The sequence below is a fragment of the Leucopleurus acutus genome (assembly GCF_964270905.1).
Source record: "Leucopleurus acutus genome assembly, chromosome: 10".
NCBI classification, from domain to species: domain Eukaryota; kingdom Metazoa; phylum Chordata; class Mammalia; order Artiodactyla; family Delphinidae; genus Leucopleurus; species Leucopleurus acutus.
The window spans coordinates 57,771,019-57,795,901 of NC_139153.1; the positions used below are offsets into that span (position 1 = coordinate 57,771,019).

General features: G+C 38.3%; 1 protein-coding gene across 1 annotated transcript in view; it reads left to right on the top strand.

The window, feature by feature from the left end:
* Positions 1-24,883, top strand: part of NEK10 (NIMA related kinase 10) — a gene marked incomplete at its 3' end in the record, with an annotated part of 310,503 nt that overhangs the window by 282,232 nt on the left and 3,388 nt on the right. Inside the window, exons 34-36 of the mRNA XM_082847516.1 lie at positions 21,313-21,421; positions 23,879-23,931; positions 24,012-24,067. Coding sequence (XP_082703642.1) covers positions 21,313-21,421; positions 23,879-23,931; positions 24,012-24,067 — 218 coding nt within the window. The remainder of the gene's footprint in view (positions 1-21,312; positions 21,422-23,878; positions 23,932-24,011; positions 24,068-24,883) is intronic.

Genomic DNA, 24,883 nt, shown 5'->3' on the forward strand with positions numbered 1-24,883 from the left:
TTCCTTGGTGTCTTTCTTTTCCTTCTTTTGTTTAGCTGTGCCACCCATTCCCAACCTTGTGTGCTTCCTCTGCTGTGGTGGCATCTCTCACAGAAGCATCTCATCTCTGTTCTTAGTCTGTGGCATATGGGGACCGAAGGGGCCATAGATTCATCCTCCTTTCAACTGGGTTAAGACGCAGATTAAATTATCCTATGAAGAATGCTATGGTCTCCTCATCTGATATTATAAGCCTGTGGTGGTTCATATGCTTATGAAGTGTACCCTATAATCAGGGGCAGGCCTCGCCTCCTATGAGCTAAAGAAATTGGAAGCCTGGGATATTAACCAGCTCCTCCATTAACACTTTTCTTAATTTTCCTTGTGCAGAATTAATCTCCCCCTCTATGCTTCAATCACTTTTTCACTCATATCTTTGTGTTTTAAATAGCTTTTTATTCAAAAGATATTTAGTTCACATGTCTGTTTACTTAAGGGTAGTGAGTTTATCTTGTTCATCTTTGATTCCCCAGAGTTGTACACCATGCCTGGTAGATGCTTAATGAATAATTGTTGAATATAGAATAAATTCTAGATTGATAGACATATTCTATATAACATATCCTATATTGGTTCTATTCTTTATTGATATATAAATATTGATAAATATATTTATATATTTCTCCATGAACAAAAAGAAGCCCTCCTGCTCCCAGTCTAAACCTAAATGAGAAAAGTTTGTGACCTGTTTTTCCCCCTTTCTGGTGTAATTTTTAGTTAGTGACAATTTTTTTCAGAAATGGCTTTTTCATCCCCTGTACAATCATAGAGGAGTAGCCCGTTAGCCTTTGAATGACACGGTCACCCCACACTATGGCCGTGGAAGAAGTGGTGACAACATATAAAGTGCATGTGATTTCCACCCTCCCCTCTGAAGCTTCTCCTAAAATCTGGGGACTCCATGTCTGCAGTTTGAAGGAGTCATTATGGGATGATTGCAACTTACTTATAAGTGGCCTGAGGCACAGCAGGATGGACAGAAGGGTCAAAACATGGAAGAGCCCTTTTCCAAGAAGTGAGCCTCTTTATTTATGACTCACCTGAGGTGTCTTCAGTCCAGGCTGCTCAACCTTGGCTAGAATTGCAGGGTGAACAAAGCATCTTTGCAATTGTATAGGTGTCTTTGAGAACTAGGGTTTTCAGCATGGGAGAAAGAAGAAACAGAAACAAAGTAGAAAATACTAATTCAAATTAGAAATATCAATATGAATCAGTACGAATTCATAATAGATCTTATCTTTAAAAAAGACACATATTTCCTAAATTTCACTAAAATGATATAGAAACGAAGCAAGCAGCAGTGAGCTCCCTTTGCACCCATGGCTTTGGAAGTATAGCCCATTACAGCTCTTGAGCAGGAACTGAACGAGACTAGGCTGGAATATCTTGACATAACAGAATACATGGCGAGGATGCTGTCAAGGACTACTGAGCGCGTGTCAAAAGGACTCAGGAGCCAACAAAGAGGCTCTCACAGACTATCTATTGGATAATTAAAGCGTCAATAAGAATAATAACTAAAATTGATTGAAAGCATTAACTAATGTTTAAATCCGAGAGTTCACAATAGTAAAAAAAGAAAGAGAAAAAATCTCTCATTGGTTACCCTTTGGAAGATTTCATTAGTTTGAAAATTGTTTACAAAAGGAAAGAATCAAACATTTATTCTGCCTTTCTCTTATGAATTCTATCTTAGGGTAACTAAATTGATGAGGGGGAAGTTTCTCATTAAAGAAGTACTTCAGCTAATAAGTACTGAAGGAATAAAAAATATTGTCATTTTGCAGCCCCTGAATGAAATAATGGATCTGACATGATCACTACTGGCTGCTGACATCACACAAAGAGGAACAAGTGGACAGTACATGCCTCCTGATGGATGTGCACAGCACATCTGTGAAATGTACATGCTAAACACTTGAATCTGCATCTGATCAGCCTCTAAGATTTAAGCATAAGAAAATAGTGAGTGTAAATATTTCTGTTAACAAAGTGACCTATAAAGTCTAATAAAAACTAATAGAAAGGAGCTGTAGGTTAGAAAAAATGAAAAATAAGGCAATATTTTATGTCTTAACATGTTATGTAATTCAGTCAAAGAGGGCAAGAACAATCTAAAGAAAAAAAAGATCAGAGGACTGATGAGTGAAGTGTGATAAAACATGTTGAAACATTTCTCATTTCTGACACCTAATTTCATTTATTTTGGCTTAATTTCCTTCAGAGTTCTATCTCAGTTGATTAGGTTCCAAATCATTTATGTAGTTGTTCTACAGCAAATATAGCCTTATTTTATGATATGGAAAAGAAGATAAAATTTGGGGAATTTAATGAGGATTAAATTTGTAGTTTCTCCTACAAATTTTATTTTCTCTATTTAGTTTTTGCCTAAAAAGTACTATATACTCAATTGACAAATAAAGTGATAAAATTGTTCAATATTTGCTCAAAATTAGTGGTTTTTTGGGGAGAGAGGTAGTATATAGTGATATAATATTTTCTCTAATATTTACTTGACTTGTTTAGTTCAAAAGTGCATACAATTATTTGCTCCTTAGAACTGTAGATGTTTATTCAGAGCAGAAGAGCCCTTTTTTAAAAATTTATTTTTTATTGAAGTATAGTTGATTTACAATGTTTTGTTAGTTTCTGGTGTACAGCAAAGTGATTCATTTATACATATATATGTATAAAGAATATATATATATTCTTTTCTCATATTCTTTTCCATTATGGTTTATGATAGGATACTGAATACAGTCCTCTGTCCTCTAGAGTAGGATCTTGTTGTTCCTCCATTCTATATGTATAGAATGTTTGCATCTGCTAATTCCAGACTCCCAATCCATCCCTCCCCTCCCCTCTCCTCCTTGGCAACCACAAATCTGCTCTCTCTGTGTGTGAATCTGTTTATGTCATATTTATGATTCCACATATAAGTGATATCATATGGATTTATCTTTCTGAATTAGTTCACTTAAATGAAAATCTCTAAGTCCATCCATGTTGCTTCAAATGGCATTATTTCATTCTTATTTTATAGCTGAATTGTATTCCATTGTATATATGCACGACGTGTTCTTTATCCATTCATCTGTTGATGGACACTTAGGTTGCTTCCATGTCTTGGCTATTGTAAATAGTGCTGCTATAAATATTGGGGTACATGTATCTTTTCAAATTATAGTTTTCTCTGAATGTATGCCCAGGGGAGGGGTTGCTGGATCATATGGCAACTCTATTTTTAGTTTTTTGAAGAACCTCCATACTGTTTTCCATAGTGGCTGCACCAATTTACATTCCCACCAACAGTGTAGGAGGGTTCCCCTTTCTCCACACCCTCTCCAGCATTTATTGTTTGTAGATTTTTTGATGATGACCATTCTGACCCATGTGAGGTGGTACCTCATTGTAGTTTTGATTTGCATTTCTCTAATAAGTCGTGATGTTGAGCATCTTTTCATATGCCTCATGGCCATCTGTATGTCTTCTTTGGAGAAATGTCAATTTAGGTCTTCTGCCATTTTTTGATTGGGTTTTTTTGTTGCTGAGTTTTATGAGCTATTTGTATATTTTGGAAATTAATCCCTTGTCGGTAGCATTGTTTGCAAATATTTTCTTCCAGTCCATAGGTTGTCAGTCCGTAGGTTGTTTATGGTTTCCTTTGCTGTGCAAAAGCTTATATGTTTAATTAGGCCCTATTTGTTTATTTTTACTTTTATTTCTATCGTCTTAAGAGACTGACCTAGGAAAACTTTGGTATGATTTATGTCAGAGAATGTTTTGCCTATGTCTCTTCTAGGAGTTTTACGGTGTCATGTCTTATATTTAAATCTTTAAACCATTTTGAGTTTGTTTTTGTGTATGGTGTGAGAGTGTGTTCTAACTTCATTGATTTACATGTGGCTGTCCAGGTTTCCCAACACCACTTGCCTAAGACTGTCTTTTTTCCATTTTATATTCTTACCTCCTTTGTTGAAGATTAATTGACTGTAGGTATGTGGGTTTATTTCTGGGCTCTATATTTTGTTCCATTGATCCATATGTCTGTTTTTGTGCCAGTACTGTGCTGTTTTGATTGCTGTAGGCTTGTAGTATTGTCTGAAGTCTGGGAGGGTTATGTCTCCTACTTTGTTCTTTTTCCTCGGGATTGCTTTGGCAATTCTGGGTCTTTTATTATTCCATATAAATTTTAGGATTATTTGTTCTAGTTCTGTGAAAAATGTCATGGGTAATTCGATAGGGATTGCATTAAATCTGTAGATTGTTTTGGGTATGGCCATTTTAACGATATTAATTCTTCCAATCCAAGAGCATGGGATATTTTTCCATTTCTTTGAATCACTTTTAGTTTCCTTTATTAATGTTTTATAGTTCTCAGTGTACAAGCCTCTCACCTCCTTGGTCAGGTTTATTCCTAGTTTTTTTTTTGTTGAGATTTTAAAAGGGATTTTTTTTTTTTATTTTCCCTTTCTGATATTTCATTGTTAGTGTAAAGAAATGCAACAGATTTCTGTATGTTAATCTCGTATCCTGCTACCTTGCTGAATTCATTTACCAGTTCTAGTAGATTTTGTGTGGAGTCTTTAGGGTTTTATATAAACAGCATCATATCATCTGAATATAATGACAATTTTACCTCTCCCCTTCCAATCTGGATACCTTTTATTTCTTTTTCTTGTCTGACTGCTGTGACTCGAACTTCCAATACTGTGTTGAAGAGAAATGATGAGAGATTTTAACAGGAAGGCTTTCAGCTTTTCATCAGAGTATTATATTCGCTGTGGATTTGTCATAAATAGCTATTATGATGTTGAGATATGGTCACTCTATACCCACTTTGGTGAGAGTTTTTAACATCATTCAACATCATGAATGAATGTTGAGTTTTATCAAATGTTTTCTCTGCATCCATTGAGATGACCATGTGGTTTTTGTCTTTTCTTTTGTTGATGTGGTGTATCACACTGATTGATTTGCATGTGTTGAGCCATCCTTATGACCCTGGGATGAAACCCACTTAGTCATGGTGTATGAACTTTTTTATGTGTTGTTAGATTCAGTTTGCCAATATTTTGTTAAGAATTTTTGCATCTATATTCTTCAAAGATATTGGCCTGTAATTTTCTTTTTCAGTAGTTTCTTTATCTGGTTTTGGTATCAGGGTGATGGTGGCTTCAAAGAATGACTTTGGGAGTGTTCCCTCCTCTTCAGTCTTTTGGAAGAGTTTGAAAAGGATCAGTATAACTTCTTTGTATGTTCAGTAGAATTCCTCAGTGAAACCTGAACTTTTGTTTGCAGGGAGTTTGTGTGTTTTTTTGTGTGTTTTTTACATTTTCTATTTCACCTCTAGTGATTGGTCTCATTATCTATTTCTTTTTCATTCAGTTTTGGTGGGCTGTATGTTTCTAGAAACTTGTCCATTTCTTCTAGGTTGTCCAATTTGTTGGCATATAGTTGTTCATAGTATTCTCTTATGTTTTTTTCTATTTCTGTGGTATCGGTTGTTATTTCTCACTTTCATTTCTTACTTTATTTTGGTCCTCTCTCTTTTCTTCTTGGTGGGCCTGGCCAGAGGTTTGTTGATTTTGTTTACCCTTTTAAATAATCAGCTATTTTACTGTATTTTTCTACTCTTTTTAAGTCTCTATTTATTCCCTCTCTGATCATTATTATTTCCTTCCTTCTGCTAACTTTAGGTTTTGTTTGTTCTTCTTTTTCTAATTCTTTTAGGTAGTAGGTTAGGTTGTTTATTTGAGATTTTTCTTGTTTTTTGAGGAAGGCCTATATGGCTATGAACTTCCCTCTAAGGACTGCTTTTGCTGTATCCCATAGATTTTGTATGGTTGTGTTTTCATTGTCATTTGTCTCAAGGTATTTTTAAATTTCCTCTTTGATTTGATCATTGACCCTTTGGTTTTTTAGTAGCATCTTGTTTATTCTACATGTAATCATTTTTTCTCATTTCTCTTTTTGTGCTTGATTTCTAGTTCCATGCCATTGTGGTCAGAAAAGATGCTTGAAATAATTTCTATCCTCTTAAATTTGTTGAGTCTTGTTTTGTGACCTAGTATGTGGTCAATCCTAGAGAATGTTTCTTTATCTTTCTTTATGGCCTTTGCTTTAAAGTCTATTTTGTCTGATATGAGTATTGCTACCCCCACTTTCTTGTCATTTCCATTTACATGAAATATCTTTTACCATCCCCTCATTTTCAATCTATGTGTGTCCTTTGCCCTAAAGTGGGTCTCTTGTAGGCAGCATATTATAGGCTCTTGTGTTTTTTTAATCAAATCTGCCACTCTATGTCTTTTGATTGCAGCATTTAGGCAATTGACATTTAAGGTAATTATTGTTAGATGTGCATTTATTGCCATTTTACACCTTGTTTTCCAGGTGATTTTGTATTTCTTCTTTGTTCTTTTTCTTTTCTTTCTTTCTTTCTTTTTTTTTTTTTGTAGTTTGATGGTTTTCTTTTGTATTTGCTTGAGTTCCTTCCTTACTGGTTTTTGGTGAATCTATTGTATGTTTTTCATTTGTGGTCACCCTGTTTTTCAAGTATGCTAACCCATTCCTATATCTACTTGCTTTAGACTGGTAAAGACTCAAACACATTCTTTAAAAAAATGTACATTTTTCTTATTCTCCCCCTCCACATTTTATGATTTTGATATCCTCTTTTACACCTTCATATTTATCCTTTTGCTGTTCATTGTAGTTATCATCGCTTTCACACACACAAAAAATTTTTAACATCTTTATTGGAGTATAATTGCTTTACAATTGTGTGTTAGTTTCTGATTTATAACAAAGTGAATCAGTTATACATATACATATGTCCCCATATCTCTTCCCTCTTGCGCCTCCCTCCCTCCCTCCCACCCTCCTTATCCCACCCCTTTAGGTGGTCACAAAGCACCGAGCTGATCTCCCTGTGTTATGTGGCTGCTTTCCACTAGCTATCTATTTTACGTTTGGTAGTGTATATATGTCCATGCCCCTCTCTCACTTTTTCCCAGCTTACCCTTCCCCCTCCCCATATCCTCAGGTTCATTCTCTAGTAGGTCTGCGTCTTTATTCCCATCTTGTCCCTAGGTTCTTCATGACATTTTTTTTCTAGATTCCATATATATGTGTTAACAAAAAGAGTCTTGTACCAAAATGTTCATTGCAGCTCTATTTACAATAACCAGGACATGGAAGCAACCTAAGTGTCCATCGACAGATGAATGGATAAAGAAGATGTGGCACATATATACAATGGAATATTACTCAGCCATAAAAAGAAACGAAATTGAGTTATTTGTAGTGAGGTGGATGGACCTAGAATCTGTCATACAGAGTGAAGTAAGTCAGAAAGAGAAAAACAAATACCATATGCTAACACAAAAATTTTTTGATGTTTTAAAAAATCTGTGTACTGGCTTATTTAAATGATTTACTTTCCAATTGTGATTTTTCTCTTTCCTATTGATTCTTGCTTCTTTTGTATTTAGAGAAGAATTTTCAATATTTCTTTTAGGATAGGTTTAGTATCACTGTATTCTCTAAGTTTTGCTTGTCTGAGAAATTCTTTATCCCTCCTTTTATTATAAATGATAATCTTGCTGGGTAGAGTATACTAGGTTGCAGGTATTTCCTTTTCAAGACTTTGAATATATCTTGCCACTCCTAGCCTGCAACATCTGTAGAAAAATCAGCTGATAGCCTTATGGGGTTTCCCTTGTAATGAATTCTTTGTTTTTCTCTTGGTGCCTTTAAAATCCTCTATTTAACTTTTGCCATTTTAGTTATAATATGTCTTGGTGTAGGTCTGTTTGGGTTCATCTTGTTTGGGATCCTCTGCACTTCCTATACCTGGATGTCCATTTCCTTCTTTAGGTTTGGGAAGTTTTCAGCCATGATTCTTCAAATATATTTTCTATCCCCTTTTTTCTTTCCTCTCTTTCTGGGATCCCTATTATGTGTAGATTGGCATGCTTCATATTATCCCATAGGTCTTGTATATTGCTTTCATTTTGTTTTCATTTGTCTTTCTTTCTGCTTTCAGATTTGGTGATTTCCATTATTCTATCTTCCAGATCACTTATTTGTTCTTCTGTGTTATTCAATTTTCCATTTATTGCCTTTAGCTCAGTTTTCATCTCAGCAAATGAGTTTTATATTTTTTCTTGGTTCCTCTTTATAGTTTCTGGTTCCTTTTTATAGTAATCTACATTTCTATTGATAGACTTTCTTAATCCCTTCAATATTTTTATTACCTCCATTTTGAACTCAGAGTCTATTAGACTGAAGAAGTCTGTTTCATTGTTTGTACCTTCAGGTGAATTCTCTTGATCTTTTAATTGGGAGTGATTTCTCTGTTTCTTCATTTTACTTGTATTTCTCTGACTCTATGAGTTTAGGAGAAAGAGTTATCTACTGTGGTCTTGGAGAGCTGTTTTTATGTGGGAGAGTTCCTGTGTAGCCTGCGTGGGTTTAATATTTTTGGTGCAAGTGCTGCTTTTAGTATGGATGCCTGCTGGGTCTTTCCCCAGTGTGTACTGGCTGTTATCCCTTTGATAGTGGGTGTGACTGGTGTTTTGATGACCAGAGTCTGCACTAGATATGAGTGGGCCCTCCTCTTTGCTCTGTGGTTGTCACAATCCTGTCAGGGACAGGGTCTACTTTCTAGTGTTTGGAGTAGAAGCCCCCATATCCGTTTCTGACTGCAGCATGAGGTAGGCAAGATTGAAGCCCTCACACTAGGAGAGGAGCCACTGAGTATTCTTCAGCAGGAGCTCTCCACCCAGGAGTGTGCTCGGTGGTGTTGCCTGTCACCTGTTGTGTGAGCTCACAAAGTATACTGTTGCTGGCACTGCCCTCGGCCCTGCCTTAACTGTGGGAATGCAATTGGCCCCAGTGTCCCTCAGGCACTGTGTTCACAAAGTCACCAGTGCAGATCCATAGGCACCAATCCACTGAAGTCAGGTACCAAGACCACAGTAGTCATGCACTTGGACCCATTGTAGGAGATATGGAAGCAGCCCAGACTCTGGCCCTGCCTCCTTGTGCACATACCTGCAAAGCCGACAGCTGCTAATGCTGGACTTGCCCCAGCCACGGGAGCACCCGTTGTCCACTTGGATGTCCTGCAGGCACTGAGTTTACAAAGCTGGTGGCAGTGGCATAAATCTGCAGATGGCACAGCCACAGGGAGAGGGCTCAGATTTCAGCCCTGCTTCCTAAGTTGCACAACTCCTGGGGATGAACTCTGATTTCAGCCTCACCTCTGAATGTGGGCAGCCTGTTGGTGCTTGTGTGCTCCCAGAAGTCATAGAGGTGGCACTGAACCAGCTGTGATCATGCTGAGAAAGAGGCTGCTATGATGGTCCCTGTCCCTCCCTTCCTGCACCTGTTAACAACACTTCACTTCTATGGCAGACCTGGTCTCCTTCCTCCACATACCCCTGGTTGTGGCCCAAAGCATGGTCCTGCCCCTTTAGGCTGTCCCTGCACATCCAGCCCCAGTCCTCTCCCTGTGTCTGTGTTCTGAATCCTGAGATTCAGCACCCAGCCCCTGCCCACAGCAGCAGATGCACGTCTCAGGCTGGGGAGTGCAGGGAGGAGGTGCAGACCCTCTGTGCTGGTCTCTTGCTGTTCTGCCTGTCTCAAGCCAGCTGATACTCTCTCTTCTGAGCTTCTGGATCTCCCTTTCTGTCCTGAGTGATCTCCCCACTTGTGAAGGGGTTTCCCAGGATGAGGGAACCTTTCCTCTTTCACAGCTCCCTCCCAGGGGTGCCGGTCCTGTCTCACTTCCTTTATTTTTTTTCTTTTGTCCCACTTGGTTATGTGGTGATCTCTCTTGCAATTTTGGCTGTCTGAGACCTTCTGTCAGCATTCAGTAGGTATTCTGTGAGAGTTGTTCTACATATAGATGTATTTTTGACGTATTTGTGGGAGGAGGTGAGATCCGCTTCCTATTCCACCATCTCGATTGGAGTCCCCAGAAAAGCCCTTTTATGTCAGTTCAGAAGGAATTTTCTTACACATTCTTCCAAACAGAACATACATGCCAAAGATGGGAGGTACACCTCTTAGCTCATGAGCCAAGAGAGGGCCCCACAGTGCCGGTCTGGGACTGCTGAGCCACCTCACAGCTTCAGCCAGCCTGAGAGGCCACTGCTTTGAAAGATTCTGTTGTATCACACATATTTCCACCTACTGGGTGAACATTTACTTTGTCATCTGGTATGTCCAGAATTGAACTCACCACCTGCTTCCTTCCTTTGTCCACATCGAATATCATTGGAAGCATCCATTATCATTCTGCTCAGTCTTTAAACCTTGTGGTCTCTTTCAACTGTTCCACTTTATCTCTTGCATCTCCTAAGTCATTAACACCTGGGGAATATTCATAGTGTAGGTGGTTTTGGTTGGCCTTTGATGTTATAACCCTGGGTTCTAGCCCTGGTTCTACCACTTACTAGCTATGCTCCTTGAGCAAATTACTTTACTTCTCAGATTCCTCATCTGTAAAATGGGGATAATGCCTACCTTACAAAGTAGTTGTAAGAACAAAATAGAATGTCAAATGTATCTAGAATGTAGTAAGTACTCAATCAATGGCATAGGTGCTATCATTGTTATTAAGTGGGAATATTTGGTCTTCCATAGCTATTCCTTCCTTTTGGTTTCCACCTAGTCCAAGCTCTTAGCACCCCTCTCTTGCACTAGTGTCACACTTCTTGCTGATCTACTTGTTCTCCAATTCATTTTGCCAGACTTTTTCCAGTGTTCCTAAACACTTATGTCCAGTTTCATGCCTCACCATCTAACTCCAAGTCCCACTGCCTAGGCCTCCGTTATTTGCAGGAGCCTCCTCATGATCTGCCTATGTTCACCCTGAAGTCCCAGCCCCATCCAAATTGTTACATATATTGCTTCCAGAGTGATCTCTTCAAAACAGAAATCTGATCATGTCACACACACACACACACACACACAGATACACACACACACACACACACCACAGAACATTGTCCAGGGGGCTCTTAGTATAAAATGCCAAAATCCCCGCCAATGGTGTTCACAGTCCTGTTTGGTCCAAGCCCTGCCTCTCTCTCCACCCTCACCTCATACCACTCTTGCCCTTTGTTGTCTCCACACTGACTACAGTGCCCATCTACCATGCTGCTTCTTCCCAAGTCTGCACATGCTCTCTCCTCTGCCTATAATGTTCTTCCCACTCCATCCTTTACTCACTCTGACCCTTTATTTTGGCTCTCAGCATAAGCATCATTTTCTCAGGAAAGCCTTCCCTAAGTTAAATCTGTCTGTTACCTCTTAGAACCACAGGCCTTGCCTTCAATGCTTTCAGCATATTTACAATTTTGCAAATATACAAGTGGATATTTCACAGACGTAATTCTCCCTAATTAGGCAGTAAGCTCCAAGAATACAATATTTAGCTACCATTGATTGTTTTCATTGTTTGGATCTGTGCATGACACACAATAGTTGATTTTAAAAATACTCCCAGGAAGCTGCAGTTCAAGATGGTGGAGTAGAAGGATGTGCTCTCACTCCCTCTTGAGAGAGCACTGAAATCACAACTAAGTACTGAACAGTCATTGACAGGAAGACACTGGAACTCACCAAAAAAGATATGCCTCATCCAAAGACAAAGGAAAAGCCACAGTGAGATGGTAGGAGGGGCACAATCATAATAAAATCAAATCCCATAACTGCTGGGTGGGTGACTCACAAACTGGAGAACACTTATACCACAGAAATCCACCCACTGGAGTGAAGGTTCTGAGGCCCACGTCAGGCTTCCCAACCTGGGAACTCTGCAATGGGAGGAAGAATTCCTAGAGAATCAGAATTTGAAGCCTAGTGGGATTTGATTGCAGGACTTCAACAGGATTGGGGGAAACAGAGACTCCACTCTTGGAGGGCACAAACAAAGTAGTGTGCACATTGGGACCCAGGGGAAGGGGCAGTGACCCCATAGGAGACTGAACAGAGCTACCTGCTAGTGTTGGAGGGCCTCCTGCAGAGGCAGGAGGTGGCTGTGTCTCACTGTGAAGACAAGGACAATGGTGGCAGAAGTTCTGGGAAGTACTCCTTGGCGTGAACCCTCCCAGAGTCTGCCATTAGCCCCACCAAAGAGCCCAGGAAGGTTCCAGTGTTGGGTCGCCTCAGGCCAAACAACTAACAGGGAGGGAAGCCAGCCCCACCCATCAGCAGAGAAGCATCTGCTTCTCAGTAAAGTTTTACTGAGCTCTGTCCACCAGAGCAACAGCCAGCTCTACCCACCACCAGTCCCTCCCTCAGGAAACTTGCTGAAGCCTCTAAGATAGCCTCATCCACCAGAGGCAGAGAGCAGAAGCAAGAAGAACTACAATCCTGCAGCCTGTAGAACAAAAACCACATTCACAGAAAGAGAGACACAATGAAAAGGCAGAAGGCTATGTACCAGATGCAGGAACAAGGTAAAACCCCAGAAAAACAACTAAATGAAGTGGAGATAGGCAACCTTCCAGAAAAAGAATTCAGAATAATGATAGTGAAGATGATCCAGGACCTCGGAAAAAGAATGGAGGCAAAGATCGAGAAGATGCAAGAAATGTTTGACAATGACCGAGAAGAATTAAAGAACAAACAGAGATGAACAATACAATAACTGAAATGAAAACTACACTAGAAGGAATCAATAGCAGAATAACTGAGGCAGAAGAATGGATAAGTGACCTGGAAGACAGAATGGTGGAATTCACTGCTGCAGAACAGAATAAACGAAAAAAGAATGAAAAGAAATGAAGACAGCCTAAGAGACCTCTGGGACAACATTAAGTGCAACAACATTTGCATTATATGGGTTCCAGAAGGAGAAGAGAGAGAGAAAGGACCCAAGGAAATCTTTGAAGAGATTATAGTCAAAAACTTCCCTAACATGGGTAAAGAAATAGCCACCCAAGTCCAGGGAGTGAAGAGAGTCCCATACAGGATAAACCAAGGGAGAAACAGACTGAGACACATAGTAATCAAATGGGAAAAAATTAAAGACAGAAAAATTATTGAAAGCAGCAAGGGAAAAAATGACAAATAACATAAAAGGGAACTCCCATAAGGTTAACAGCTGATTTCTCAGCAGAAACTCTACAAGCCAGAAGGGAGTGGCATGACATTTTAAAGTGATGAAAAGGAAGAACATACAACTAAGATTACTCTACCTGTCAAGGATCTCATTCAGATTCAATGGAGAAAACAAAAGCTTTACAGACAAGCAAAAGCTAAGAGAATTCAGCACCACCAAACCAGCTCTACAACAAATGCTAAAGGAAATTCTCTAAGTGGGAAACACAGAGAAGAAAAGGACCTACAAAAACAAACCCAAACCAATGAACAAAATGGTAATAGGGGGCTTCTCTGTTGGTGCAGTGGTTGAGAGTCCACCTGCTGATGCAGGGGACACAGGTTCGTGCCCCAGTCTGGGAAGATCCCACATGCTGCAAAGCAGCTGGGCCCATGAGCCATGGCCACTGAGCCTGCACGTCCGGAACCTGTGCTCCACAACGGGAGAGGCCACAACAGTGAGAGGCCCGTGTACCGCAAAACAAACAAAAAATGGTAATAGGAACATACATATAGATAATTACCTTAAATGTGAACAGATTACAGGCTCCAATGAAAAGACACAGGCTCGCTGAATGGGTACAAAAACAAGACCCATATATATGCTGTCTACAGGAGACCCACTTCAGACATAGGGATACATACAGACTGAAAGTGAGGGGGTGGAAAAAGATATTTCATGCAAATGGAAATCAAAAGAAAGCAGGAGTAGCAATACTCATATCAGATAAAATAGACTTTAAAATAATGAATGTTACAAGAGACAAGGAAGGACACTACATAATGATCAAGGGATCACTCCAAGAAGATATACCAATTATAAATATATATGAACCCAACAGTGGAGCACCTCAATACATAAGGCAACTGCTAACAGCTATAAAAGAGGAAATCGATAGTAACACAGTAATAGCAGTGGACTTTAACACCTCACTTACACCAATGCACAGATCATCCAAACAGAAAATTAATAAGGAAACAAGCTTCCCTGGTGGTGCAGTGGTTGAGAGACCACCTGCCGATGCAGGGGATGCAGGTTCGTGCCCTGGTCCGGGAAGATCCCACATGCCACGGAGCGTCTGGGCCCGTGAGCCATGGCCGCTGAGCCTGTGCATCCAGAGCCTGTGCTCTGCAATGGGAGAGGCCACAACAGTGAGAGGCCCGTGTACCACAAAAAAATAAAAATAAAAAAATAAGGAAACACAAGCTTTAAATTACACAATAGACCAGATAGATTTAATTGATATTTATAGGACATTCCATTAAAAAACAGATTACACTTTTTCCTCAAGTGCACGTGGAACATTCTCCAGGATAGATCACACCTTGGGTCACAAATCAAGCCTCAGTAAATTTAAGAAAATTAAAATCATGTCAAGCATCTTTTCTGACGACAACACTAAGATTAGAAATCAACTACAGGGAAAAAAACGTAAAAAATACAAACACTGGAGGCTAAACAACATGTTACTAAATAACCAAGAGATCACTGAAGATATCAAAGAGGAAATCAAAACATACCTAGAGAAAAATGGCAACGAAAACACAATGATCCAAAACCAATGGGATGCAGCAAAAGCAGTTCTAAGAGGGAAGTTTATAGCAATACAAACCTACCTTAAGAAACAACAAATATCTCAAATAAACAACCTAACTTTACACGTAAAGGAACTAGAGAAAGAACAAACAAAACCCAAACTTAGTAGAAGGAAAGAGATCATAAAGAACAGAGCAGAAATAAATGAAATAGAAATCAACAAAACTAAAAGCTGGTTCTTTGAGAAGATAAACAAAATTGATAAACCATTAGCCAGACTCATCAAGAAAAAGAGGGAGAGGCCTCAAATCAATAAAATTAGAAATGAAAAAGGAGAAGTTACATCAGACACTGCAGAAATACAAAGCATCCTAAGAAACAACTACAAGCAATTCTATGCCAATAAAATGGACAACCTGGAAGAGATGGACAAATTCTTAGGGAGGTATAACCTTCCAAGACTGAGCCAGGAAGAAACAGAAAATATGAACAGACCAATCACAAGTAATGAAATTGAAACTGTGATTAAAAATCTTCCAACAAACAAAAGTCCAGCGCCAGGCTTCACAGGTGAATTCTATCAAGCATTTAGAGAAGAACTAACACCCATCCTTCTCAAATTCTTCCAAAAATTGCAGACGAAGGAACACTCCCAAACTCATTCTATGAGGCCACCATCACCCTGATACCACAACCAGACAAAGATACTACAAAAAAAGAAAATTACAGACCAATATCACTAATGAATATAGATGCAAAAATCCTCAACAATATACTAGCAAACAGAATCCAACAACACATTAAAAGGATCACACACCTTGATCAAGTGGGATTTATCCCAGGGATGCAAGGATTCTTCAATATACACAAATCAATGTGATACACCATATTAACAAATTGAAGAAGAAAAACGATATGATCATCTCAATAGATGCAGAAAAAGCCTTTGACAAAATTCAGCACCCATTTATGATAAAAACTCTCGGAAAGTGGGCATAGAGGGAACCTACTTTAACATAATAAAGTCCATGTACGAGAAACCCACAGCAAACATCATTCTCAATGGTGAAAAACTGAAAGCATCTCCTCTAAGAGCAGGAACAAGACAAGAATGTCCACTCACCACTATTATTCAACATAGGTTTGGAAGCCCTAGCCATGGCAATCAGAGAAGAAAAAGAAATGAAAGGAATCCAAATTGGAAAAGAAGTAAAGCTGTCACTGTTTGCAGATGACATGATACTACACATAGAGAATCCTAAAGATGCCACCAGAAAACTACTAGAGCTAATCAGTGAATTTGGTAAAGTTGCAGGGTACAAAATTAATGTACAGAAATCTCTTGCATTCCTACACACTAATGATGAAAAATCTGAAAGAGAAATTAAGGAAACATTCCCATTTACCATTGCAACAAAAAGAATAAAATGCCTAGGAATAAACCTACCTAGGGAGACAAAAGACCTGTATGCAGAAAACTATAAGACACTGCTGAAAGAAATTAAAGATAATACCAACAGATGGGGAGATATACCACGTTCTTGGATTGGAAGAATCAACATTGCGAAAATGACTCTACCACCCAAGGCATATTACAGATTCAATGCAATCCCTGTCAAAATACCAATGACCTTTTTCACAAAACTAGAACAAAAAAGTTCACAATTTGTGTGGAATCACAAAACACCCTGAACAGCCAAATCAATTTTCAGAAAGAAAAATGGAGCTGGAAGAATCAGGCTCTCTGACTTCAGAGTATACTACAAAGCTACAGTAAACAAGACAGTATGGTATTGGCACAAAAACAGAAATATAGATCAATGGAACAGGATAGACAGCCCAGAGATAAACCCTCGCACCTATGGTCACCTTATCTTTGTTAAAGGAGGCAAGAATATACAATGGAGAAAAGGCAGCCTCTTCAATAAGTGGTGCTGGGAAAACTGGGAAGCTACATGTAAAAGAATGAAATTAGAACACTCTCTAACACCATACACAAAAATAAACTCAAAATGGATTAGAGACCTAAATGTAAGACCAGACACTATAAAACTCTTAGAGGAAAACATAGGAAGAACACGCTTTGACATAAATCAGAGCAAGATCTTTTTTGATCCACCTTGTAGAGTAATGGAGATAAAAACAAAAATAAACAAATGGGACCTAATGAAACTAAAAAGCTTTTGCAAAACAAAGGAAACTACAAACAAGATGAAAAGACAACCCTCAGAATGGGAGAAAATATTTGCAAATGAATCAACTGACAAAGGATTAATCTCCAAAATATATAAACAGCTCATGCAGCTCGATATTAAAGAAACAGACAACCCAATCCAAAAATAGGCAGAAGACCTAAATAGACATTTCTCCAAAGAAGACATACAGATGCCAAAAGGCACATAAAAAGCTGCTCAACATCACTAATTATTAGAGAAATGCAAATCAAAACTACAATGAGGTATCACCTCACACCAGTTAGAATGGGCATCATCAGAAAATCTACAAACAACAAATGCTGGAGAGGATGTGGAGAAAAAGGACCCTCTTGCACTGTTGGTGGGAATGTAAATTGATACAGCCACTATGGAGAACAGTATGGAAGTTCCTTAAGAAATTAAAAATAGAACTACCATATGACACAGCAATCCCACTACTGGGCATATACCCAGAGAAAACTATAATTCAAAAAGATACATACACCCCAATGTTCATTGCAGCACTATTTACAATAGCCAGGACATGGAAGCAACCTAAATTCCCATCAACAGACAGATGGATAAAGAAGATGTGGTACATATATAGAATGGAATATTCCTCAGCCATAAAAAGGAATGAAACTGAGTCATTTGTAGAGACGTGGATGGATCTAGAGACTGTCATACAGAGTGAAGTAAGTCAGAAAGAGAAAAACAAATATCGTATGTTAATGCATATATGTGGAACCTAGAAAAACAGTACGGATGAACTGGTTTGCAGGGCAGAAATTGAGACACAGATGTAAAGAAGAAAAGTATGGACACCAAGGGGGGAACATGAAGGGGGGGTGTTTTGTGATGAATTGGGACATTGGGATTGACATATATACACTAATATGTATAAAATGGATAACTAAAAAGAACCTTTTGTTTTTTTGTTTTTATAAATTTATTTTATTTTATTTATTTTTGGCTGTGTTGGGTCTTCGTTGCTGTGCATGATCTTTCTCTAATTGCAGTGAGTAGGGGCTACTCTTCGTTGCGGTGCGCGGGCTTCTCATTGCAGTGGCTTCTCTTGTTGTAGAGCTCAGGCTCTAGGCGCACAGGCTTCAGTAGTTGTGGCACATGGGCTCAGTAGTTGTGGCTTGTGGGCTGTAGAGTGCAGGCTCAGTAGTTGCGGCACACGGGGCTTAGTTGCTCCATGGCATATGGGATCTTCCCGGACCAGGGCTCGAACCCCTGTCCCCTGCATTGGCAGGTGGATTCTTAACCACTGCGCCACCAGGGAAGCCCCTGAACCTGCTGTTTTTTAAAAAAGAATACTCCCTGGGAACTTCCCTGGTGGTCCAGTGGTTAAGACTCTGTGCTTCCAATGCAGGGGCCATGGGTTTGATTCCTGGTCAGGGAGCTAAGATCCCACATGCCGTGTAGTGTGGCTAAAAAATATTTAATTTTTTTAAAATTTTAAGTTAAAGAATGTTTTTGAATAAAAGATACTCCCTGAATTAATGAATAACACTTGTGTTCCTCTCTTCAACCTAAATCCCCAAGCCTCTATAACATGGACTAATGTCATAGCCCTTTATCACTTTGCCATTAATATGCAATACCCAGACTGTGCCCTCAAGTTCCTCTCACCTGGAATGTTCACTTGACTTCCTTGCATCCCACCCAATTCCAGCCTTTGAGTTTCAGCTCTAGTGTTTCTTCTACAGAGCTTCTGAAAACCATGCTGGTCTTCATAAAGCATCCTTTTTTGTGTAAGCTTAGATCTCACGGTCTCATTTCACACTTCATTATTTAATGCATTGCCCTCTTGTTTTATATACATTAGACTATTTTTCCAGTCAATTTGCAAGTCTCATGGAGGCCAGATCATTTCTGTGTCCTCCATGGTGCCCAGCATGGTGCTAATAAGCTAGGCAGATCATCAGTGTATGTGGATTGAAAGGTTTACATTTCTGATTTACAAAACCTGCTCAGGTCACATAGTAAGGGGCAAAAAAGATTTGCTGAAAGAATATAGTATACATCAAAAAACTGAACTGCAAAACAAAGTTCTGGAAATTTCCTAGGATAAAAATAAATGTATCTGGGTCTCAAACACAAGACTAAAGATTTTAGTCCTTGGCTTCTTCCATGGTCCCATCCCTCTGAGAATTCACAGTTCTTAGGCTAGAAGACTGCTAGTGTGACACAGGCTCTGGAAACATCAAACACTCCTCTCTTCAAAGTTTGAATCAATGAAAAGAACTTGTCCTGTCATCTTAAAATGACTCTTTTGACCTCTCCATGTAACAATTCACATATGATACTGTGCATCTTCCTGTCTGTGAAATCTTTAGGATTCCAAGGTGTTCACTTAATAATTAAGTTGACTTAAATAAGCTTTCTAAGAAATAATTGGGATGAACATTTCAGGCAGCCAAATTACTCCTATGCTCAACCATATGAAAAAAAAATCCATCTGAAGTCACTTGGAAGGTAATACCAGGAAATCATTTTCAGCATTACAAGACATATTAAGAAGTTCAGTTGGAATAATCTACTACCTTAGATATTAGAACTACAGAATGCTTAAGGCTATCTGCATTGCCTCCTAATAGAACTGATGAGAAAGTTATTAAGTGAATAAAATCTTCCTGCATTACACTATTACAGTCTTACAATCTTGTCATTTTACAGATGGGTTATTAATTTTATCAGTTGTCACTAAAGTAAGGAAAATAAATTTTCAAGAATATAAAAGGATGATTCATATCTTTTTTCTAATGTGTAGCATTCGTTGGCAATATGAAGACTGGAAAACTCAAAAATGATTTTTATTTATAGTATCCAAAGCATATTGATGGAATAATTATCAATTGCTAATATAAAATGTTTATATTAATGTATAAAATGCATAATGTATACAGTGAAGTACATATACAGCTCCATGAACTTTTACATATATATTCACCCATGTGACCACCACCCATATCGATATATAGAACACTTCCAGCCCAGAAGAAGGCTCCTGCCTGCCTTTTCCTGGTCAAACTCTACTACCTGTTACAATGTAATCATTGTCCTGATCTCTGTCACCATTGGTTAGCTTTTCTCAGTTGTGAAAATATGTGTAAATGAAGTTATACATTGTGTATCCTTTTGTGTCTGGCTTCTTTTGCTCAACACTCATCCATCTTGCTGTGTATATCCACAGTGTGTTCTTTTTCATGTTTGGCAAAATTCCATTGGATAAGCACACCACAATATATTTATCTATCCTGTGGGCATTTGGGGGTTTTCCAGTTTTTGATTATTACGAATAAATGTACTACGAACATTCTTGTACATGTCTTTTCATGAACAGAAGTACTCATTTCTCTTGTGTGTGTATATCCAAGAGTGGGATTGTTGGCTTAAAGGGTGGGCATATTTGTGAACTGCCAAAGAATTTGCTCAAATGATTGAACCATGTTATGTTTTAATTCATGAATAGAGTTTGTGAATCCAAGGTAACTACTATCGAATAGTCTAAATTGTGCCTTTTGTTTCTGGTTTATTAATATGTATCGACATTTTAAAAGTATATTGTTTTACAATATACAGGCGCAAAAACTTGGCCAGCTCAAGTGTTAGTTGGAATTAAAGGTGAAAGGATTTTGAAAGTTTCATTTAAAAAATTCATCATTATAGAACGGCATTAAACAATTGGAACCTTGATAAGTTCTGGCATTTAGTGAATTACTCTTTCCTTTACAGTGTTGGGAATTAATGTTTGGAGATTAAAATTAATTAATAGTAATTTAGGGGCTTCCCTGGTGGCGCAGTGGTTGCGAGTCCGCCTGCCGATGCAGGGGACACGGGTTTGTGCCCCGGTCCTGGAAGATCCCACATGCCGCGGAGCGGCTGGGCCCGTGAGCCATGGCCACTGAGCCTGCACATCCGGAGCCTGTGCTCCGCAACGGGAGAGGTCACAACAGTGAGAGGCCCGCGTACCGCCAAAATAATAATAATAATAATAATTTAGAAAAATGTATTAAGAAATGTGTTTGCCTTGGTCAAACAAAAATGATCTGGGCTAAAAATTATGTTTTGTTGAATGATTGGAGTTCATTCCTCCTACACCTGACAAAAATAACATTTTGATATCTCAGGCCCATGCCATTATTTTTCTATCCAGTTTTATTTTGTTCTCATAAAGCTATATAGTATTTTTTTTATTTTCATGTGACCAGGAATTATCTACTTGCTTTCACTGTAATTTGCCTGCATCTAATTTATCATTTTTTTTTAAAGGAAGAAGATTGGTCTTTATCTGTATACAAGGGATTGACAACAGAAGAGCACTAATTTTTCTGGGCAGAGACGCACACAGAGGTCTCATGTCATTTGATTCTGAATGCAAAATAAGATGCAGTTTTGCTTTTTCTGTTTCAGTTATCTCAGGGATCTCCAGAACCAATTGAGCCCAACTTTTTCACAGCAGATTACCATTTATTGCATCATTCATCAGGTCGAAACAGCCTATCCCCAAATAACCCAACAGGTAATGGTCTTCAACACAGGAAATCTGGCTTTCACAAAGAAATAGATTGTTTGTATCAACAGCTATCCTTAAAAGATTATCTTCAATTAAAAATGAAAACAGAGTTTATTTTGATTATCTGTGGTGACAGTTGGAAGGACATACAGTAGGAATTTAGAAATTCCCTGAGATTTATTTTACACACTTGTGACACCTTCCTTGATCATTTATTAATACCATAAGCAAACAGAATCTGTGTGGGTAAATTGTATTTCCTTTTACTTCTTCTTATCTGGTGATGGGAAATCAAATGCTCAAAAACATCCAGGGGGATAAAAAGCAGAAATGAAGAGCTTGAATAAAACAGAAAATTTGACACTTACCTGGAGAATCCACATCAGACATATTTAATTTTTTTTCTTTTTTGAAAAAATTTCTCATAGGGAGGCAATATAACATAGGGATTAAAGGTATGTATTCTGTAAACCAGGATGCCTAGATTCAAATCTCAGCTCAAGCTCTTAGTAGCTGACCTTGAGCAAATTATTTGACCTCACTGAACCCCAGTTTTCTTGCCTGTAAAATGGGAACAAAAATGGTAACCATCTTAGGATTATAGCAATGATCAGTGTAAATATATAAAAAGTACTTAGCCAGTAGTAGGGACTCAGCATAATGTAATTTTTCTTGTGATATTTTTGACCTCAGAAGAGATCTTCAAGCTACTCTGAGGTTACAGAATTCCTAAATAATTTCGGAATCCCTGTAAACTATAGTTATATCTCTCAGTGGGGCAGACAGATGTGAAACTTTTACTGTTAAATGAAAACTTGCCATCTACTCAGACAAAAAATAAGCCTAATCCTGTTGTGCTTTTGAAGTTGCCTAATTTAGGCAAATCACTTCATGTACTAATTATCAAACTTTCCCTAAGTCTTGGACTCCTAGGATACAGCTAAACTGCGTAGACAGAACTGCATTTAAAATCATCCCTGAGAAATCTGTAAGATCGAGATAAACTGTTATCTAAAGTCATTTGCTTTTATTTATTTTTAATTGAACTACAGTTGATTTATAATATTGTGTTAGTTTCAGGTGTACAGAAAAGTGATCCAGATATATATATATTCTTTTTCAGATTCTTTTCCTTTTCCTTTATAGGTTATTAAAAATATTAAATATAGTTCCCAGTGCTATACAGTAAATCATTATTGTTTATATATTTTATATATAGTAGAGTGCATCTGTTAATCCCATATGCCTAATTTATCCCTCCCCCCCCTTTCCCCTTTGGTAACCATAGGTTTGTTTTCTATGTCTGTGAGTCTGTTTCTGTTTTGTAAATAAGTTCATTTGTATTATTTTTTAGATTCCACAGATAAGTGATATCATATAATATTTGTCTTTCTGACTTACTTCACTTAGTACGATGTGGTATATATATATATATCATTGAATATTAGCCATAAAAAAGAATAAAATCTTGCCATATGCAGCAACATGTATGGATCTAGAGATTATCATACTAAGTGAAGTAAAATCATTTGCATCCCCCTGGGCAGGTAGGTCAATCACAGGCCAGACTTCTTACTACAGCAGCCCTGCTGAGTGAAGAACTCTGGTGGAAGTCTCTCAGCATCCTGAGAGGGAGTTGACAGGCTCTTCCAGAAGCTGGATGCTCCTACCCAGAGCAGACCAGGTGTGTCCCTAGTCATGGCAGCCTGGACAGAAGCAAAGACAGCAGAACCAGGGAGCACTTTGGGCAACACCTTTAAGCTGGGCTTGAAAAACAAGCTGCCAGCACTCACATCCTTGTGCATCCTCTTAACCTTCAACCCATTCTCTTTTCTCTCTCCTAAGTCAGTGGCAGGGGAGCTCCTGGGCCTCCATGTGATAAGTGTTGATTGACCTGAGTGGAAACTGGTCAACATTGCTTTGGGTGGTGCTGGGGTTTGTTAATGTGCTGGTATATCATACTCAGACCAGACCTCAAAAGAATTACTGTCTTCTGATTTTAAATGTATTTTATTCCCTCCTGGCAGCCATAGCCAAGGGTTAGACCTTTGTTGTCCTCCTCTGGCTATTTCTGCCTTCCTCTAAGAATTTGTTTTTTTTCTAGCACATATCTACTCTTTTTGCCTTGTGGATTAGGAATAGTTTCTTAATCTTTTCTTTGCCTATCAGGAGGTTTGTGTTTAGAACCACTCCTCACCTATCCTTACACACACACACACACACACACACACACACACCCCTAACTTAATTGGCCAATTTATACCATGAGCAATGCACATAAATCTTGTGTATTATTTTGTGATGGCCACCCCAAAAGCCAAGATAATTTGGAATGTGTTTGTAAGTACTCATCTTCATCACTAAGAAACTGACCTCTTTTCACTGCATGTGAATCATAATTGCCAATAAAATCTAAGAAAACATGAACCAAATGTCAGGCTTTTCATAATTTATCTATTTCAGGTCTACCCTCCAGCTTTGATTTGGAGCAGGGGATAACATATGAACAGATGCAGGTGAGGTTTTTGCGGTGCCTCTGAATGATTTTATTTTGTTGCTTTTAATTCAATACTAACCTGATATTTTTTAACTTTAGATTGTGATTGAAGAAGTCCTAGAGGAAAGTGGTTATTACAATTTTACTTCTAACAGGTGAGATCTAGAAATGTGAAAATTCAATTTAGACCATTGGATATTAGATCTAATTTCTCTATCCTTGATTCTAGAGGTTTTCCCCAACCTTCTATTTTAAACACTTTTGTAAAATATCTTGGCTTAGACTTGATACAACTGTGAGTAGAATGTATGTTGACCATATTTTATATGGATGCAGCTGCTGTATTCTTGGTTGAAAAAGAAAGGGTGATCACTTAGTAGTAATTTACTCCTACATAATGAAATGGAAAATTATTTCTACATTTTTTTTTAAATTAAGCATGTTTGTCCCATATTGGAAGAGCTGAAACTCAAATGTCCATGACTAAAATCTAGCAATTATTTGTATAGAATGCAAGGGGGAAAGTGCAACTAAACAAAGAATCACTTCTGGTGAATTTAAGATATGTTTGTGGGAAAGGGATTTGTTGTTATGTGTTCCCATTTGCTTGCCCTAAATAAGAAATTGCAGTTTACTGGGGCTGTGTTATCTTCTAAAATAATCATTATTGGTGATCTAAAAATATACTCTATTTTATATCAATTTCATTCAGTTATGGATTCCTGCAATTTTACTGTTGGGCACAGTTTAGGGCACAAAGATTTGAGTACAATTAGTTTGAGAGGCAATCCCAAGAAATTCTGGTAAGGGATTGAAGAAATAATTCAATAAAGATTTCATTTTCAAGTAAGTTACTGTTGTGGTGGTTGGAGCTTGATCCCATTGTGGAAATCTGAGAGCCAGTGGAGAACATGTACCTCAATTCTCCCACTTATGGACTGAGGGAGCTGGGATGGTATTTATCTCTAATT